Source organism: Muntiacus reevesi, chromosome 3, assembly GCF_963930625.1.
Source record: "Muntiacus reevesi chromosome 3, mMunRee1.1, whole genome shotgun sequence".
NCBI lineage: Eukaryota > Metazoa > Chordata > Mammalia > Artiodactyla > Cervidae > Muntiacus > Muntiacus reevesi.
The window spans coordinates 203,527,094-203,548,480 of record NC_089251.1 but is presented as its reverse complement, the minus strand read 5'-3'; the positions used below and the strand labels follow the sequence as shown (position 1 = coordinate 203,548,480).

At 42.8% G+C, this 21,387-nt stretch overlaps 1 protein-coding gene across 2 annotated transcripts in view; it reads right to left on the bottom strand.

Moving 5' to 3' along the window:
• The window catches only part of CCDC93 (coiled-coil domain containing 93), a 104,798-nt gene that overhangs the window by 24,508 nt on the left and 58,903 nt on the right, over positions 1 to 21,387 (bottom strand). For both annotated transcript variants that reach the window (XM_065931407.1, XM_065931408.1), the window contains 2 exons: positions 10,781 to 10,897; positions 6,853 to 6,915 (listed from right to left, as the gene is read on the bottom strand). In XM_065931407.1, coding sequence (XP_065787479.1) covers positions 6,853 to 6,915; positions 10,781 to 10,897 — 180 coding nt within the window. The remainder of the gene's footprint in view (positions 1 to 6,852; positions 6,916 to 10,780; positions 10,898 to 21,387) is intronic.

The following is a 21,387-nucleotide window of genomic DNA, read 5'->3' as shown; positions in this document are numbered from 1 at the left end:
AGCAGGCTTGGGAAGAACTGGGTGGCAGGACTGGGGTCTGCGTCAGGAATAGCCAGCGGGCGGTGCAGTGAAGCCTGCTTCCCTTAACCCAAGAGCTGGGGCGGGTTTCCCAGAGGCAGGGCTGCTCCCAGAGAGCTGGCCAGACTCAGGAGGAGGTGTAGCGTCCTGACCCCAAACATCAGTTACCACTGGCTGATCCCACTAAACAGTAGGACGCCCCTTCCAAAACAGTTACGTGAAGTATGCTGCATAAAATGAATACAGAATCCACACAGCTGATAACAGAAAATTTCAGAATGACAAGTAAGCACACCATCAAGAATTATCATGTATTTTAAGAAAGACAAAACTGTAAAAATGGTATCAACTCAACAAATGGATTCTGATCTTCTGAACAGATAGTTTGTAGATTAAGGAAAACTTCAGATGCAGTCAACGCCCTTAGGCTGGAGAGGATCCTCCATATGCAAAAAGGAATCAACCTCCACATAAGAAATTAAAGTTGTGACTGCTGAAATTAAAAAGCGCACAGGCTAGACGGGACCCCCACTGATGCAGGGGCCCGCAGCGCCTGCCCACACGTCAGGGCTGCCACCCATCCTCTACCTTCCACACCCTGCTTTATTTTCCTAAATTTCTAGGGAGAGCAGGTCGTCCCTGATTCCCAGTGCCCCTAGGTTTTTCTGAAGAGGTAAAACCTGGCAGACTGGCATCAAAGGGCTCAGAGCACTCATGTGCCCAGTCCTTGCCTGGAACAGATAAGGAGACCGAGGCCCAGAGGCAGAGCTCATTACTGATTCAGGGTCGTCAGTATTTTGACCAGATCAGGCTTCTTCCCACACTGTTCAGCACAGCCTCCCATTTTTCTAGATAAGAATTAGCTTGACTGCCTGACTAGATGGGAAGCTCCCTGAGAGGTCATGGGGCCAGGTCTCCAGCACTGGAATCTGCATGGCCTTTCTGCCTCAGTTTCTCCAGCAGCACAGCAGAGGTATTAATGGTGTGCTGCCAGGGTTGACAGGACGATTCAAGGATAACACAAACGACATGCCCACAGCACAGCCAGCACATCGCAATGCTGGCTGCGACTATCATGTGAGGATAGGGAGAGTATCTCCTATTATTAGCTTGATTCAAAACTTCCACCTTTCTAGCACATGCAAGGATTCAAAAAATATTTTTTTATTTTTTTAATTGAAGGATAATTGCTTTGCAGAATTTTGTTTTCTGTCAAACCTCAACATGAATCAGCCATAGGTATATATATATCCCCTCCATTTTGAAGCTCCCTCTCATCTCCTGCCCCACGCCATCCATCTAGATTGATACAGAGCCCCTGTTTGAGTTTCCCGAGCCATAGAGCAAATTTCCACGGGCTATCTATTTTACATATGGCAATATAAGTTTCAGTGTTATTCTTTCCATACATCTCACCCTCTCCTCTCCTTTCCTCTTCCCGTTTCCATAAGTCTATTCTCTATGTCCGTTTCTCCATTGCTGCCCTGAGAATAAATTTTTCAGTACCATTATTCTAGATTCTGTATACATGTGTTAGAATACAGTATTTCTCTTTCTGACTTACTTCACTCTATAATGGGCTCTAGTTTCATCCACCTCATTAGAACTGACTCAAGTGCATTCCTTTTTACGGCTGAGTAATATTCCATTGTGCATATGTTCCACAATTCTTTATCCATTCACCTGTCAATAGACATCTAGGTTGCTTCCATGTTCTAGCTATTGTAAATAGTGCTGCAATGAATAATGGGATACACGTGTCTCTCTCAATTTTGGTTTCCTTAGGGTATATGCCAAGGAGTGGGATTGCTGGGTCATATGCTGGTTTTATTCCCAGTTTTTTAAAGAATCTCCATACTGTCTTCCAGACTGACTGTATCAATTTACATTCCCACCAACAGTGCAAGAGCATTCCTTCTTCTCCACATCCTTTCCAGCATTTATTGCTTGTAGACTTTTTGATGATGGCCATTCTGACCGGTGTGAAGTGATATCTCATTGTAGTTTTGATTTGCATGATGCTTTTGAACTATGGTGTTGGAGAAGACTCTTGAGAGTCCCTTGGACTGCAAGGAGAGCCAACCAGTCCATCCTAAAGGAGATCAGTCCTGGGTGTTCATTGGAAGGACTGAGGCTGAAGCTGAAACTCCAGTACTTTGGCCACCTCATGCGAAGAACTGACTCATTGGAAAAAGACCCTGATGCTGGGATGGATTGGTGGCAGGAGGAGAAGGGGACAACAGAGCATGAGATGGCTGGATGGCATCACCAACTCGATGGACATGGGTTTGAGTAAACTCCGGCAGTTGGTGATGGACAGGGAGGCCTGGCATGCAGCAATTTATGGGGTCGCAAAGAGTCAGACACGACTGAGCGACTGAACTGAACTGAATAATGAGTGATGTTGACCATCTTTTCATGTGTTTGTTAGCCATCTGTATGTCTTCTTTGGAGAAATGTCTGTTTGGGTCTTTTCCCCACTTTTTGATTGGGTTGTTTGTTTTTCTGGTATTGAGTTGTATGAGCTGCTTGTATATTTTGGAAATAAATCCTTTGTCAGTTTCATTTTCTATTATTTCCTCCCATTCTGAGGGTTGTCTTTTCACCTTGCTTATAGTTTCCTTTGCTGTGCAAAAGGTTTTAAGTTTAATCAGGTCCCACTTGTTTACTTTTGTTTTCATTTCTATTACTCTAGGAGGTGGGGCATAGAGGATATTGCTTTGATTTATGTCATCGACTGTTCTGCCTACGTTTTCCTCTAAGAGTTTTATAGTTTCTGGTCTCACATTTAGGTAATCCATTTGGAGTTTATCTTTGTGTATGGTGTTAGGAAGTGTCCCAAGCTTGTTCTTTCACATGTAGCTGTCCAGTTTTCCCAGCACCATTTATTGAAGAGGCTGTCTTTGCCCCATTGTATATTCTTGACTCCTTTGTCAAAAATAAGGTACCCATAGGTACATGGGTTTATTTCTGGGCTTTCTATCTTGTTCCATTGGTCTATATTTTTGTTTTTGTGCCAGTATCGTACTGTCTTGATGACTGTAGCTTTGTAGTATAATCTGAAGTCAGGAAGGTTGATTCCTCCAACTCCATTCTTCTTTCTCAAGACTGCTTTGGCTATTTGGGGTCTTTTGTGTTTCCATATGAATTGTGAAATTTTTTGTTCTGTGAAAAATGCCTTTGGTAATTTGATATGGGTAGCATTGAATCTGTAGATTCCATTTGGTAATATGTTATTTTTACAATATTGATTCTTCCTATCAAGAAATATGGAATATCTCTCCATCTGTTTATGTCATCTTTCTTTCATTAATGTCTTATAATTTTCTGTGTACAGTTCTTTCATCTCCTTAGGTAAGTTTATTCCTAGACACTTTATTCTTTTTGTTGCAATGGTGAATGGGATTGACCCCTTAATTTCTCTTTCTGATCTTTCATTGTTAGTATATAGAAATGGAAGTGATTTCTGTGTATTGATTTTATATCCTGCAACTTTGCTGAATTCACTGATTAGCTCTAGTAATTTTCGGTTACTATTTTTAGGGTTTTCTATTTACAGCATCATGTCATCTGCAAACAGTGAAAGCTTTACTTCTTCTTTTCTGATCTGGATTTCTTTTATTTCTTTTTCTTCTCTGTTTGCTGTTGCTAGGACTTCCAGAACTATGTTTCATAATACTGGTGAAAGTGGACACCGTTGTCTTGTTTCTGATCTTAGGGGGAATGCTTTCAGTTTTTCATCGAGAATAATGTTTGCTGTAGGCTTATCATATATAGCCTTTACTATGTTGAGGTAGGTTCCTTCTAAGCCCATTTTCTGAAGAGTTTTAATCATAAGTGGGTGCTGAATTTTGTCAAAGGTTTTTTCTGCATCTATTATCATGTGGTTTCTATCTTTCAACTTGTTAATACAGTGTATCACATTGATTGATTTGCATATATTGAAGAATCCTTGCATTGCTGGAGTAAACCCAACTTGATCATGGTGTAGATCTTTTTTCTTCTCTTGTATTTCTTGACTATATAAGCCCGTTTAACATTTGTTGTAAAGCTGCTTTGGTGGTACTGAATTTTCTTAACTTTTGCTTGTCTGAAAAGTTTTTTATTTCTCCATCAATTTTGAATGATATCCTTGCCAGGAACTGTAATCTTGGTTGTAGATGTTTCCCTCTCAATACTTTAAATATATCCTGCCATTCCCTTCTGGTCTGCAGAGTTTCTGCTGAAAGATCAGCTGTTAAGCATATGGGGTTTCCCTTGTGTTACTTGTTGCTTATCCTTTGCTGCTTTTAATGCTCTTTCTTTGTGTTTAGTCTTTATTAGTTTGATTATGTGTCTTGGTGTGTTTCTACTTAGGTTTATCCTGTATGGGATTCTTTGTGCCTCTTGGACTTGATTGACTATTTCCTTTTCCATGTTGAGGAAATTTTCAACTATAATCTCTTCAAAAGTTTTCTCATACCCTTTCTTTTTCTCCTCTTCTTCTGGGACCCCTATAATTTGAATGTTGGTGCGTATGATATTGTCCCAGAGGTCTTTGAGACTATCCTGAGTTCTTTGTATTCTCCTTACTTTATTCTGCTCTTCAGAAGTTATTTCCACCATTTTATCTTCCAGCTCAATGATTCATTCTTCTGCTTCGGATATTCTGCCACTGATTCCTTCTAGAGTATTTTTAATTTCATTAATTGTGTTGTTTGTCTCTGAATGTTTATTCTTTAATTCTTCTCGGTCTTTGTTAATTGATTCTTGAATTTTCTCCCTTTTGTTTTCAAGGTTTTTGATCATCTTTACTATCATTATTCTGAATTCTTTTTCAGGTAGTTTGCCTATTTCCTCTTCATTTATTTAGGCTTCTGTGTTTCTAGTTTGTTCCTTCATTTGGGTAGTATTTCTCTGTCTTTTCATTACTATTTTTTTTAACTGACTGTGTTTGAGGTCTCCTTTTCCCAGGCTTCAAGGCTGAATTCTTTCTTCCTTGTGGCTTCTGCCCTCTAAGGCTGGTCCAGTGGCTGTGTAAGCTTCGTACAGGGTGAGATTTGTGCTGAGTTTTTGTTTGTTTTTCCTCTGATGGGCAAGGCAGAGTGAGGTGGTAATCCTGTCTGCTGATGATACGGTTTGTACTTTTGTTGTTTGTTGTTTAGATGAGGCACCCTGCACAGGGTGCTACTGTGGCTGGGTGATGCCAGCTCTTGTGTTCAAGTGGTTTCCTGTGTGTGCGTTCTCACTATTTGACACTCCCTAGGGTTAGCTCTCTGGCAGTCTAGGGTCTTACAGCCAGTGCTCCCACTCCAAAGGCTCAGGGCTTGATCTCTCGCCAAAGACCAGCCTAGATTCAATCTACCAAGAGGAATTTCACCCAAAATGAAAGGGCCTTTACTTGAGTTCCAAAAGCCGGTATACAAGAACACAGTGGAGATCTCTGACTCAGCAGAAGCCACTGCCCTGCCCCCCAGCCTGAGTCACGAGCCCTTAGAAAGTAAATAGAAACACTGAGAGCTAGGAATCTTGGAAGAGCTTGGAAACTAAAGCTCAGAAAATATTTGATTCAGTGTTTAATACCCAAAGTGACTTGACAGCCACTTAGGATTTTATCAAGATGTTCTGCCTTGAATGTCTTCCAGACTGTTATACAAAGATGGGTCTACGACTTGGCACCCTTTAAGCCAGGACTGCGGAGTGTGCACAGGAGGACAGCGGCAGGGGTTCCACCAAAGAGCTTGCCATCTGATCGAAAGGAGTGGAGTCACAGAACAGCGTGAAGAAAGCTGATGTGTCCAAATGCGACACGGGCATCTTTAGAAAGAATTTTAAAAAACTCCTCTAATTTGTCATCCGCATGCCTGTCCTTCTCAAACATTCCGACAGTAACTGAAGAGACCAGTCCAGGTCAGAATTAGAGAGCCCTGTCGGGTTTATAACAAGGCAGGGAACTACGCGCTGCACATTGCTAGAGAAATTACCATTTCAGAAGTGCAGATTTCGCGTGAAATTAAAAAAATTAAAAAATAGCGACTGTCTTGGCTTCAGAAATGTCTCTGGAGAGCAGTCCCGCTTCCACATGGTTCAGAAAGTACTAGGTGGGGACCCTGCAGGGCCAGCTGTCGCCTGAGCACCAGAGTCACAGGAAGAGAGCTTTTCAGACCCGGATGAGGGCTAGCTTTCTGTAGAAACAGGGACAGAAACAGAAAGACCTAAGCCTCCCTCATGCCAGAGCATCTCGTGCATCTGCTTTCCTCGCCTGGTTTCCTGGGTAACTGAAGTGGTGGGTAAGCTGTGCTGTGGAGAACAGCACCACTGCGATCTGGGTTAGGAAACGGACCACGGGGTCAAAACAGACTCACAAGTCCCTTTCCTCCAGAGACTCCCTCCCCATTCTACCAGGAGACCACTGGCAATTCTAAACAACAGATTATACCCTCCGTAGCTTTGTCATTTTACAAAAAGGAAGCTCGCTCTCCAGGAATCCAGTGTTCTGCGGCCTTCTCCAGCCTGTGGCTTGGGGAGCAGAGGTCATTCACCGTGAACGGTCTTCTGTGTTCTTTCGCATGGCCACCCTGCTTGTCAGGCCCTCTGTCCTCAGGAAGCTTTCCTGACCCTTGCAGCTCACAGCAATCCTCCCCTCCACCCAAGACCCTGATGGTTTAGAACACGGTAGCATGGATTAACAAGGCTAGAGACAGGCTACTGTGCGACTGTCCTTTGTCCAGATGGACCTGAGCCCTGAGAAAGAGATCGTGACCCCTCCACACGGACTGATGATGTGAGTGTCCCATTGGTAGTGCAGGTCAAACAATTCCCAACAAGACCCATGGAGGAAGGAAGTCTGCTCACCTCGGTCAGGGTTTTCTTTTTTCCTTCATATTTGGCTTGTAGGTCAGTACGACTTGCCTGCAGCTGTAAATGAAAGATAAAGACAATCTGCTCTCATTTGATTCTCACGACAGCACAGATGCTGGTGGTATCCACATTTCAGAGATGAGACAATGGAAACTCAGAAAGATTTAAGCTGAGCAAATGTGGACATTTTAGATTCAATTAGCATCAACCATGTGTCAGGTGATGTACTAGGTATTCTGCATGAATCCTAACAAAGAATTCTCACATTCAGTGGAAAAAGACATTATTCTTATTTAACAGATGAGAACGTAAAGATTCAGAAGGGGTATATCACTAAAGTTTCATAGTTTGTAACTGATAAAGCTTAGATTCAAATTCAGGTCTGACTTTACTACATGGCTACAATCAATTCAGTTAATGAACTTGCTGGTTCATGGGATACAAACTGCACTGAAGCACTCAAGGATATAACACAGAATTTGTGTGTGCATGCTCAGCTACTCAGCGTGCAACTCTTTGCGACCCCATGAACTGCAGCCTGCAGGCTCCTCTGTCCATGGGATTTCCCAGGCAAGAACGCTAGAGTGAGTTACCATTTCATACTCCAGGGGATTTTCCCAAACCAGAGACTGACTCCGCATATCTCATGTCTCCTGCGTTGGCAGGGGGATTCTTTACCACTGTGCCACCTGGGAAGCCCTAGCATAAAATCTGACAGGAAGGCAAACAACGCCAGACTGGAGAAAGGAGTCAGGACTTCAATGAATAGAAAGAAGGTGAATTACTTTTACTGCACAAAATTATACAATCATAAACTTACATCTCAAAAATGTCATTTCCCTTTTCTTTACCAAAAAGGTGTATCCCATGCTGTCTATGAACTTTTAGATATCTGAAAATATTCTATTCAAAGCTCAAAGGGTTGTACATTTCTACTTTTGAAAAGGGGATGTGGTAGAAAACCACAGTTAGACTAATCAGACACTTTGCTTGTTACCTGCATACAAATTAACAATGAGAAATTATATCTTATGTCTCAACAATTATTTCAAAATAACTCAGCCCATTAAAAAATATATATTCATTTATTTACTGACTGTGTCATACAGCTTGTGAGACCTTAGTTCCCCAACTAGGGATTGAACCGAGGTCCCAGAAGATAGAGCAAAGAATCCTATCCAATGGACTTCCAGGAAATTTTCAACTTGGCCCATGTTTGAGCCTGTAAGCGACCTATTGGAATTACATCACCTACAGATGTAATTAGAGTTACATCACCTACATCATCATTACTCCTAAATCATGCTTCGAGTTACCAGTCTTCATGACTGACGTGTTTCCAGCCAGGCCTCTCAGGAAGTCACCACAAGCAGAGGGCAGAAAAGATAAACGTCGGGAAGCTGGGAGCTTTGGCCTCTCACTTTGCAAAGGGAGCCATCTGCGCGCACTGAAGACTCCTATTAAACTATCTGTATCACTGGTGGATGAGAGTATTTCTGCAGAAAGTTTGCTTTTCTCTTGAAATCCTAATGGTTTAACTCTTGAAGCTCCAGGAGGAGATCCTTCCATTTCCCACCTGTTTCACCCACCTTCCTGTACCACCCCCCAAACTTGTACCCACCCACCGTCTGACACTTACCCAAGGCTCTGCTCAAATGAGGTGTACAGCAGAAGACAAAGAACACAGCACAAACCTTGCCCCTCAAGTTGCTAAACTAGTAAGCTGAGGATTAAAGTGTGAGAAGAGCCTGGTCAGAGACAGGCCTGGGGAAGCCAAGGAAAGCGAGCTTGCTCATCAAGGAAGGCTTCACCAACAAAGACCCATGCAGCTGGATCCTGGCAGGGAAGAAAGAACTTGCTAAAGGGAAGATTTTTCTCTTCTCTTTAATTTAACTAAACTAATAAGAGCTTCCTTCATCTTTTCTCTAACAGGAACTGTCCCAGTAGCTTAGCTAAGTTTCTGCCTTGCTGGAGTCTTCCATGATTCTCCCACCCCCATCTTCTTATTCATCACGAACCCCTATACTGACCCCCCAACACTTAGCCCACCGGTTAACACCTCCTTTGATTCCTCCTTTCTCAATCTCGGGTTTCTTGCCAGTTAGCTACTAGCTGCCTTCCTGTTCTCTGCCTTTACAGCACATCCCCCTGCTGGGCCACGAGATGTTCTTCATTCCTTCCCTTATCGTACTCCTCCTCCCATCTCTCTGTGGGCTAAGACTGTGGCTCCCACTAAGGCTGCGGGTGTATCCCAGTTGCCTTCGATCTACACGACCTCACAGGAGATCATCTTGGATTTAAAGAGTCTGGATTTTCTCACATACTATTCTGTGTAGAAGTGTAAACTAGTAAAATAATTGGTGAATAATTTGACAGCTTCTAGAAAAACTGAAAATGCATACATTTTTTGATCCAGCAGTTTCACTTCCTAAAACCCATTTTACAGAAATATTTATATATTTGCACAAATATGACTGTACAAAGATGCTCATCATAGCATAAACTTACAACTGGGGAAAAAAATCTTGGGAAAAAACCTGTATGAATAGAGGAACAGGCTAAATAAGCCATGGCACATATATACTATGTCACACTAGGCAGCATCAGAAAGAATGAAGTAGAGCTATATGCTCCCGTCTTGGCTCCACCGCTAACAAGCTGTGTGACCCCAGGCAAGACTACTTCACTTCTGTGTCTCGGGTTCCTTGTAAATGATAATAATAATAGTACCTCCTTCATAAGGATGTTATGCAAACTGAATGAGTTAATTATGAAAAGCACCTTGTAGTTACTCTAAAAAAAAGTCCTTTTTAGTCATTACTATTACTGCTGCTGCTACGTCGCTTCAGTCGTGTCTGACTCTGTGCAACCCCATAGACGGCAGCCCACCAGGCTCCCCCGTCCCTGGGATTCTCCAGGCAAGAACACTGGAGTGGGTTGCCATTTCCTTCTCCATTACTATTACTATTATGTGATAAAATAAGTGAAAACCAAACTCAGTTTTTATAACCAAACAACCCCCCTTACCCAGCTGAATGAGCATATTTAAGAGCTTGTAAAGCCTAGAAAAGTGGGCTGCTTTAAGGAGTGGGACTGGACGAGTACCAGGACAGTCTCATTTTTATCTTCATACAGTTCCATTGTAGCTGGTTTATTTACAGGGAACTTGGATTATCCCTATAATCTAAAAAAAGGCGGCTGAAGCATTTAAATTGACAGAGACAGAAAAGAATGATGGCGTATGTCTTTCCATCACTACCTCCAGACCCTGAGAGCAGAGATCACAACTTGCTCTTTCACCGCCATGGCCTATTTCAGCTGATCTGTGTGAATTAATTAATGTTCTTCTTGCCCTGTGATCTTCTTTTAGAACAGAGGCTGGGAAATGTTCTCTGTAAAGACCAGGTGGAAAAATATTTTAGGTTTTGTAGTCTCAATTCTCCCACTGAAGCTTGAAAAGTAGCCACAGAAAATATGTAAACAAATGCATATGCATATATTTCAATAAAACTATTAATATTTACAAAAACAGGCTTCCCAGGTGGCTCAGTGGTAAAGAATTTGCCTGCCAATGCAGGAGACACAGGTTCAATCCCTGAGTTGGGAAGATCCCTGATGTAGGAAATGGCAACAACCCACTCCAGTATTCTTGCCTGGAAAATTCCATGGACAGAAGAGACTGGCAGGTTACCATTCATGGAGTCGCAAAGAGTTGAACATGACTGAGTGATTGGCATGCATGCATGCATTTACAAAATCAGGTGGAGGCTGGACTGCCCAAGGGCCAGATTGCATCGATCCCCTGTTCTACAGCCTCCTTTGATCTTTCTGACACAGAGATCTTGACTCCTTTGCTAGTTTCTCCCTTCTTGAAGAATGGCTTTATTTTACTTGAATGCAATTATGAAAAGAAAACACCAACCTCTTCCAGTTGTTTGGTCTTCTGCAGAATCTGCTTGTTCAAGGAAATGACTTTTCGCCGATGTAGTTGGGAGGTTCCTAACTTTTCTGGACTTTCTTCAGCTGACAGCTCAGACTGCTGTGGGAAACAAACAGAAGACCCAAAGGATTTAATCAGCCCGCCTCAGTGGGCTAGTCAGCCTGCCTCATCTGGGGGGAACACTGCTGGCAGACGGCCACAACCACGCCCGCGGGGCCCCGGGGTCCTGCGTAAAACTCACTCCAGAGAAGACTGTGGCACAATGACCAAAGGCCACATCGAGAGAATCTACATTTCTGGCAAAGCAAACAGCATGTGCAGAAGTGCAGGGATATATAGTGGGTTAGGCTGATAATTACACAAGTAATAGGATCTCAAATATGAAGAAAAACATAGTCATCTTAATATCTACTTGAGATTATTCTGGAGCTATCAAAAATGATGAACTGATTCACTTTCATCAAAGTATTATAAGTATATGTTTAAAGAGTTTAACCATTCAGTAGCACTTATAATGATAAGAAACCGCATTTCAAAGTATTCCCCCATCCATGGGACCATTTATTATTTCTGTTCTTCTAGTGTTCACAGAGGATAGATTTGAAAGGGGTGACTGTTGCTGAGAGAGACCAGGAGAAAGATCCTGACACTGTGTAAAATGATAAGAGGATGCAGAAGAAGAGCTGGACAGGACACAGAGACTGTCAGAACAGGAGGGGAGGAAGGGAGAGACTTCTGGCTGGGGTGATGAGATGAATGTAGCAACAATTCCCAGAAACCTTGCAAACAAGCAGGCAGCTTGGCACAAATGGTGAAAACAAACACTTGCCTCAAGACCCCAGAGGGAAGCCCCAGGAAGAATAAACAAGAAAGATGGCCCTATTCCAACAGGAGTCCCTAAAACCTGTCTCGGGTGATCACAGACTAGACAGCTTCACTTACCTCCCAATGAACACCCATTACAGCCACACTGCCTTCTTTACTGGAAACATCCCAATTCCAATCTAATCACTGGTCTGAAGTTCAAGTACAACAAAACTATTTGAATATTTGATTCTCCCTGCATGTTTTAACAGTGATCATGAGTTTGAAAGTTATGGGGAAGAGACAGAAATGTGAAAAGGAGGAATTGTTTAGGAATTGTTATAGTCACTGTTTATATTGGTTAAGAATTTCCCTGAATAAATTCAGAGGCACCATTAACAGATGATGAGTGTTTTTGCTGCTTAACGACTCTGGAGGTGGGAGACAACCGGCAGGATGTGACTGCCTAAAATGGCAAGAAAATCATTTTCCATCTTGTGAGCTGGGAGGCCGTAAAGGAAACAGAAAAAATGAGCATTTGGTATTACAACACAGCTAGCCCTGACACCTGAAATTTTTGGGAAATGTCAACTAACATACTCCAGCTTATCTGAATTTCTTCGAATTGGAGTTAACTTTTAAAAATGTAACTTTGGGCACATCAAGATATTTACCACCTGTAGTCTAGGGAAGAAGAACTATTTCTGAAAATTATTTGAGAGTATAAAAAAGGGGGGGATTAATCCTTTGTCTGTTTCTTCGTTTGCTATTATTTTCTCCCATTCTGAAGGCTGTCTTTTCACCTTGCTTATAGTTTCCTTTGTTGTGCAAAAGCTTTTAAGTTTAATTAGGTCTCATTTATTTTTGCTTTTATTTCCAATATTCTGGGAGGTGGGTCACAGAGGATCCTGCTGTGATTCATGTCGGAGAGGGTTTTGCCTATGCTCTCCTCTAGGAGTTTTATAATTTCTGGTCTTACATTTAGATCTTTAATTCATTTTGAGTTTATTTTTGTGTATGGTGTTAGAAAAGTGTTCTAGTTTCATTCTTTTACAAGTGGTTGGCCAGTTCTCCCACCACCACCCCACTCCTGGGCAAACACAGTGAGGAAACCAGAACTGAAAGAGACACATGCACCCCAGTGTTCATCGCAGCACTGTTTATAATAGCCAGGACATGGAAGCAGCCTAGATGCCCATCAGCAGATGAATGGATAAGGAAGCTGTGGTACATATACACCATGGAATATTACTCAGCCGTTAAAAAGAATTCATTTGAATCAGTTCTAATGAGATGGTGAAACTATAATGAGCCCATTATACAGAGTGAAGTAAGCCAGAAAAATAAACACCAATACAGCATACTAACGCATATATATAGAATTTAGAAAGATGGTAACAATAACCCTATATGCAAGACAGAAAAAGAGACACAGATGTATAGAACAGACTTTTGGACTCTATGGGAGAAAGTGAGAGTGGGATGATCTGAGAGAACAGCATCGAAACATGTATACTATTAAGTGTGAAACAGATCGCCAGTCCAGGTTGGATGCATGAGATAAGTGCTCAGGGCTGGTGCACTGGGAAGACCCAGAGGGATGGGATAGGGAGGGAGGTGGGAGGGGGGATCGGGATGCGGAACACATGTAAATCCATGGCTGATTCATGTCAATGTATGGCAAAAACCACTACAATATTGTAAAGTAATGAGCCTCCAACTAATAAAGATAAATGGGAAAAAAAATTAAAAGAAAAAAAAGAAAAAAAGGTGGGGGAAGGAAAGAGCACTTCTTCTCGATTTTCAAGCCACTTGTCAGAAACATAATTATAATTAATTACTGTCAGGAAGCATTTAACAAGGGGCTTCCTGTGTGCTGTTTTGGATCTGTCAGGAATCCTTTGGTCCTTATTAATTCCTGAATATTCAGGAATTAGGAGGAGAGGCACGTCTTTCCTGGGGCTGAGGAATCCAGGCATTTCCTTTGTTAGTTTCTCATTATGGTGATAAATACCCTTTTCTCTCTTTAATAGGGATCGCCTTGTGTTTTTCAAGTCTGGAATTTTAATCTTTATCTTTGCTGAGAATAACTACCTTGTAAGACAGTATATATGCCCACACCATGCTGATTAAAACACCTTTGCTTCATCAGAGCTTGGGTCCCCGTGTTTTTCTTTCCTTCTCTCTTTCTCTCTCTCTCTGTATATCTATTTCTGGCTGATTCCCTGGAGTGTGAAAGCCGGCTGCATAACCCAGGGAATATTAGCCTCTTTCCTTCTTTCACTCTCTCATCGTCGACTCCAGACCACCAGGTTCCAGTCCATAAAGGACCAACAAATTATATCTTGGGCTTCACAGGTGCTCAGTGATAAAGAATCCACCTGACAAGGCAGGAGCCGCAGGATCAGGGGTTCGACTCTTGGGTCAGGGATTCCCTGGAGAAGGAAATGGCAACCCACTCCAGTGTTCTTGCCTGGAAAATTCCACGGATGGAAAAGCCTGAAGGGCCACAGTCCATAGCGTCACAAAGACTCGGATGTGACTGAGCATGCACGCATGCAATCTCACCAGTTAAATCTTGTCCATTTTGACTGCATCATCTTGAAATATGTTATCAATTTGTCCACTTAGCTTGTTATATATTTAGTAGCTTTCTTCTTAAATAGCTAATTTCACATTTGGGTTTTAACCTCCATCTTAGATTCCTTGATACTGATTTCCAAAATGTCACTGGCATATCCTCGGAACATTTTATTCGGCACTTTATGAGCAGATTTACATAAACCTTCTATCTCATGGTTAATTGATATCTGAAATGGAATTAACTCCCCCACACAGGGACTACCCCTGTGGTATGTCTCTAGGTTTGACGTCAGGATGTCTTGACTGCCCTGACCTCCTCCGACTGTCTTTCTGCCTCTGGATCAGGCCAAGCTATGGGCAAGTGGGCTGCAGAGTATCCCCGTCTCAGTCACTTCTCAGCAAGGCTTTCTCTAGTCCGCAGGGGTGAGGGGGTAGGGATGTACACATTCAGGGCTATTCTGGACCTCTGAGTTGGATGATGTCTCTAATTCTCAGCACGCTTTCCTGCTGGTAAACTGCTTTTATGGCCAAGGTCCTGACTACATTTTTCACCTAGCTTTCACACCCTCTTATCAGTGTACCTGGCAACACACACAGCTTTATTTGAAACTGTGCCTTTGACACTTTCAAGAAACTTTCTTACAGGAAAACCAGTAGCTATCCTGCTATCTGGAAAGAGGACTTCCAGGCTCACTGGCTCTCCTGCTCTCTCTCACTTTAATTTTTAATCACATGGTTCTTTCAGATCCTTTCAGGGTTCTTTGAGGTCAAAATCCTTTTCACAATGATACTAAGATATGATTTTTTTTCTCTCATTCTCTCATGATCATACATTGAAATTTTCCAGCTGCTATATGACATGTGATGGTATCACTGCTCTGATGCTAATGTGCAATACATTTATCATTATTATTTGTAAGTGAATTAATATGTAAGCTTTTAGGACCTCCTCAGTAATTTTTAGCTTCCCAGGTGGCTCAGTGGTAAAGAACCTGCCTACCAATGCAGAAGACTTAGGAGATGCAGATTTGATCCCTGAGTTGGAAAGATTCCTTGGAGTAGGAAATAGCAACCCACTCAAGTATTCTTGCCTGGAAAATCCCATGGACAGAGAAGCCTGGTGGGTCATAGTCCATAGGGTCACAAAGAGTTGGACACGACTGAGTGAATGAACATGCAGTAATTTTTAAGAGTTTGTACAGGCTCTTGAAACTAAAAATGTTGAGTGCTGTTAATTTAAGGGGCCCAGCTAACTCACCTACTGGGACAGCTTCACTAACATTGAGCTCTACCAGTGCAGTGGGTCCATCCGTAACACCAAGAGGGGACAGTGTTCTGATTCCACTTTTACTGGACAACAGCTTCAAACCAACCAGAGAGAAAATATTTGTAGTTTACAGAAAGGATGCTCAAGTCTCCATACAAACTTACTACTAAACATCTCTATTGCAACAGTACATGTCCCAAGCGAACATGGGCTTTCAAAATCCTTTCTCTTGTTGCTTCGTAGCAATTCTCATTGCTCTGTGCAGTCCCTTAAATTTGCATCTGCAAAGCATTCATGTACATTAATGTCAGGATATTAGATACCATTTCCACATCTAATATTTCTCCAGTGCAATTAAAATGAACAATATGCACGTGAACAAAGCTCACAGTACATATAAATTTGCAAATTTCCTCCATTTGCCTAAGTCTAGAGATGGTGCTCGGAGAAGGCAATGGCAACCCCACTCCAGCACTCTTGCCTGGAAAATCCCATGGACGGAGGAGCCTGGTAGGCTGCAGTCCATGGGGTCGCTAAGAGTCGGACACAACTGAGCGACTTCACTTTCACTTTTCACTTTCAGCACTGGAGAAGGAAATGGCAACCCACTCCAGGGTTCCTGCCTGGAGAATCCCAGGGATGGGGGAGCCAGGTGGGCTGCCGTCTATGGGGTCGCACAGAGTCGGACACGACTGAAGCGACTTAGCAGCAGCACCATAGATGGTGCTATGCAAACTGCTTTGTTTAATGGGAAGTCAGCTTTATAACAGAAAAAAATCATTGATTCTAGAGCTGAACTGAAGAGAGTTCTTAATCTAGTCAACGGAAAGCTGACTGTTCTCTATATCAAACATACTTTCTGTGTTAAGTAACTGAAAATGTTCATTTCTTTCAAATACCCTCCTCAAAGCCAAAAGAACTAGACCAAAGAAGGCAGAAACGGGTCTCTGAAACAGTATGGCTCATCTGACATTCTGTTCACTGGGTCTACTCAGAAGGAAACTGTAACTGACCAAGTTGGCTCTTAAAGGATGAGACTGCACTGGGCAGATGGAGAATAGCAGGGGCTTTATAGCAAATCCTTGACAGAAGAAAATTCAGTCCTTGGGGCAACTTAACTGGTTTCTACTTGAAAAGCCCCATGCCTCTCAAAGAATGCCAACCGTCTATAAACATTCCATCTGCGTTTACACTAGAGCAAGGGCTAAATGCCAATCTAATTTTGTTCAACAATTTCGGATTAAGAATGTGCTTTGAAAACGACAGGGTGGATTAAGATGGCATCTCGTGCCGATTCAGTGTTTTCTAATAACTGACAGATGTTTCCAGCTTCTATTCTAAGGGGAACCAGATATAAATGTCACTCAGTAACATCAGTCCAGTTCAACATAGTAAATTCCTAGGAGAAACAAAAAAAATGATTACTTTAGCTAAAACTATATACTTTCATAATGGAAGAGGCCCAAAGGGTTATATCTACACATCTACCTTCCTAAGTAAACTCCAGGAGTTGGTGATGGACAGGGAGGCCTGGTGTGCTTCAGTCCATGGGGTCACAAAGAGTCGGACATGACTGAGTGACTGAACTGAACCGAACCTTCCTAATACAGGAATCTCTCCTATGTAACCCCATTAAAATATGGCCACTAAGCTGTCAATAATAAGGGATCCCTAAAAAAAATAAGGGATCCCTATATCAAGAGGATGCCACAAATTCTCCATACTGAGCAGACGAATTTCAACTGTTGGACCCTGATGAACTCTCCCACTGAAAACAAGTAAACAGGCAATACAGAATATTTATTTTTTCATCTTAAAAAAATCTATGAGCTAGAAAGGATGTAAGAAATCCTAGAAAGCCAAAAAGTGAAAGTGAGAGTCCAGTAGGTAGGTGTACCCATGGAGGCTGGCTTTTTCCTTTAGTGTGTGAGTAAAGCTGATCAGCTGTGTCCAACTCTTTGCGATCCCATGGACTGTAGCCTACTAGTCTCCTCCGTCCATGGAATTTTCCAGGCAAGAGTACTGGAGTGGGTTGCCACTTCCTTCTCCAGAGGATCTTCCTGACCCAGGGATCGAACCCAGGTCTCCCACATTGCAGGCAGACGCTTTACCATCTGAGCCACCAGGGAAGTCCTTTTTCTTGAGAGTATTTGCCAAAACCAATTGACCTCAAGCTTTGATTTTTAGAATTCAACAACTGCTTTGCATAATCCTTGGCACAGATGTAGGAAGGAAAAAAAGTCTGCAATGAGATTCTGTAAGAACAGATTTGCCCTTGTGGAGTTCTACAGTCTAAACGCACACACTACCTGAATGATACCAAAAACCTACTATATGCACAATGGGCCTGAGCTGGGTATGCCCAGGTGCATGTTAGAGCAAAAGAAAATCCTCTCTGGAAGAACAGAGCTCCAATTCCAGGGTCTCGACAGAGAAATTTCTAAGCAGAATGAACTCACAGTCAAAAATCAAAAGCACACATAATTTCATGAACAAAAGTCAGCAGAAATGAAAAGCAGAAACAGACATGCACACTCAAACACACATGCTCATTTCTCCCTGAAGCCACAGAGATAAAAGTGCAATCACTCTCACATAACAGTTCAAGTTTTCTAACGCAGAGGCATTCCAAGCTTCACAAGATGTCAGCTCCTTTTACTGCCTTGGCTGCTCTCCCCTGGACATACCCTAGCTCATAATCTTTTTCAAGCAACCCTGATGGAATCTGAGCATGGCAGACAGGGATGGGACCTCCCACTTTCCCTTATCTACACTCAACTACATTAATGAAACAGCATACATAAATGTGCTTTTCAATATTCTGACTCCCACTAATGAAATACCATGAATTTCAAAGACCCATATTCATGCAGCCTTGCTGAGTTTTTGAAGCACAAGTCTGGGCCCCAAGGTGAGCAGAGGCATGAACAAAATCCAAAACATCCCACTTTTACCCACACAAGCTAATGTCAGGTCAGATGGCATGCTCATCAAATCCTGAATTGGCATAACTTACTTTTCTGAAATAAAACAGCTCATGATTACTTTTTAAAAAAATAAACTTAATAGTTTGGGCTTAAAATTTCAGTCTAAGGTATTTTTGAATGTTGATTCTACTCTCTAATGTATTAGCCACCTTTTCTTTTCTAGCTTTAAATGACATTTAAATCGGATGAAGCTAATTCCTATGTCTTCATCCAAACTGCTAAAGAACCTGAAAGGGTATAAGCTATGCTGTGTGGTTTGGGAAAATCCCACCAGGCCAATTCATTAGCTAATACCACAATACCATTCTCTGCATTGTTAGTTTTTGCATATTGCATAACTTAGTCAGAACTTAGGAAATCTTGGAGCAGTTCTAAGACACAAACATATTATTAGCATCATTCTCTCCCGATTCACAGGGTTTTTTGATTGTTGTTTAGTTGCTAAGTTGTGTCTGACTCTTTTGCAACCCCATGGACTATAACCTGTCCATGGGATTTCCCAAGCAAGAATATTGGAGTGGGTTACCTTTTCCTTCTCCAGGAGACCTTCTCAATACAGGGATCTTCTGCATTGGCAGGTGGAGTGCTAACCACTGAGTCACCTGGGAAATTCCTTCATCTCTAAATTCAGACTGGTTTAAATCTCTCTCACCACTTCCCTTTGTTTTATCAACTAACCTTTACTCAGATCTTATTACATATGGGACAAAGTGTTAGGCATTGGGACTGTGGAAAAAGACACAAACCTCACCTCTGGACCCTCACGGTCTAGTCAGGTAACACCTATTCATTCATAAATAAAGGCTTTGTACCCACCACCTTCTCCCCAAGCCTTCACTGTTTCAGAGAAAGAGTTTTGCATGCTCTTCTGGTTCCTTCTTCCTTTTTCTTTCCTCCAACAAATGTTTATAAAAACCCCACTATGGCAAAGGTGATATACAATGCTCCCAGCTCTGGTTGACAGTATACATTCTAGTCTTGGGAAAGAGGCAGAGACAAATGAAATAATGCCTTGTGAGCAGTGCTACGAAGAAGACAACAGGAGCTGATCCACACATCAGAGGATCCACAGAAGGGAGAGCTACCCGTAATGGCTACGGGTGAGTCTCCACAGAGGCTGGTGGACGACGGGAAGAGGCTTCTGCTGAGAGTTATGTTCTGCCAAGTGGCACAGTGGTAAAGAATCAGCCTGTAAGGGAGGAGATGTGGGCTTGATCCCTGGGTTAGGAACATCCCCTAGAGAAGGAAATGGCAACCTACTCCAGTATTCTTGGCTGGAAAATTCCATGGACAGAGGAGCCTGGTAGGCTATGGTTTACGGAGTCACAAAGAGTTGAATATGACTGAGCAGAGCATACACACATGATGTGTTAGGCAACAGAAACACAGAGATGGAAGATGAAATCTTGGCCTTCCAGAAGTTTACAGATTTAGAATATGACCTGTCTAGTACCTGTGACCTTATGTGAAGAAATGGAGTCTCGGAGGAAGGAGTTTAAAAAATCACTCCCCAGCCCTCATCACCCTGATCCCAACCTGGGATTTTCTATCTGTGTCGCAGTAGTAGGGCCCCAAGAGAGCAGCTCCTCTCCTGTACCCTGCATGCCAATGTTGCTAGAAAAATGTTTTTTTTTTTGGAGGGGGTGGGGCTAGGTGATGAGATTAGAAACATTCACACCTAAGCTTATCAGAAACCATACTGGCTCCAGCTCAGGACAGATTCTCTAGCAGAGCCAGGGTCTCCTGGTTGCTTTGCATCCCATGAGCTCCTGACTCAGGCAAGGTCCTGGGGACTGGTGTCTTCACCCAGCCCCCACCCCTCTTGAACAATTTCTATCTCACCTCAGCCCGGTACAATTTTAAAGTCATCCATTCTGCCTATTAACAGGAAAAAAGTTCAGTATCAAAAATACCCAACCGTCACTTCTCTTTGGGCAGATACTGACATTCCGAGTGGCAACACCAATCACATAGCAAGTGTCATCCATTTGAAAACATGAATTACGTTATTCCGTAATTCTTCCTTTTACAGGCTGACTGACTCCTAGCCAGGAGCTCCCCCGGGGAGCACCGTGCCTCAGTGAGAATTTATAACCCTGTCCCTGGCCTTATACCTGACACTGCCTGGGCACAGTACTGCTCCGTAGATGTTTGCTGAAGAAAAAGATCATTCCATCTAAGGGGTTAATTCTGTCAGCTGTCTGGCAGAAAAGAAATCATGCTGAAGCCTTAAAATACCTATAAATTACAGCAATTTTCTTTAAGAAGACTTTGTAACACTAATTGGAAATACAACACCAGAGTAGAGAAAGAAGAGCATGGAGAGAATCCATTAGCCATGGATTCTTGCGGGTCAATGCCATCCAGTGTGGTCAGACAGAGTCCCTGCGGGTCAATGCCATCCAGTGTGGTCAGACAGAGTCCCTGCGGGTCAATGCCATCCAGTGTGGTCAGACAGAGTCCCTGCGGGTCAATGCCATCCAGTGTGGTCAGACAGAGTCCCTGCGGGTCAATGCCATCCAGTGTGGTCAGACAGAGTCCCTGCGGGTCAATGCCATCCAGTGTGGTCAGACAGAACCCCCAAGGACCTTCTGTGAACATAGGCCCACGGCAGTACAGCCGTCACGAATGCCCAGCACCCTCTGGTTTAGTAACAGTGACCCCCTACCTTTGGGGAATCACTGTCTTCCACTCTCTCCTGTTCCAGAGGGGCTGCCGATCAGCAAGCCCACCTCCTGGCCAGAGCAACTGGCTGAGGAGGAGTATGTGACCTGACCTGTAACCAACAAGTGAAAGTGACGGTCGCTCAGTCGTGTCCGACTCTTTGCAACTCCATGGACTATACGGTCCATGGAATTCTCCAGGCCAGAATGCTGGAGTGGGTAGCCTTTCCCTTCTCCAGGGGATCTTCCCAAGCCAGGGATTGAACTCAGGTCTCCTGCACTGCA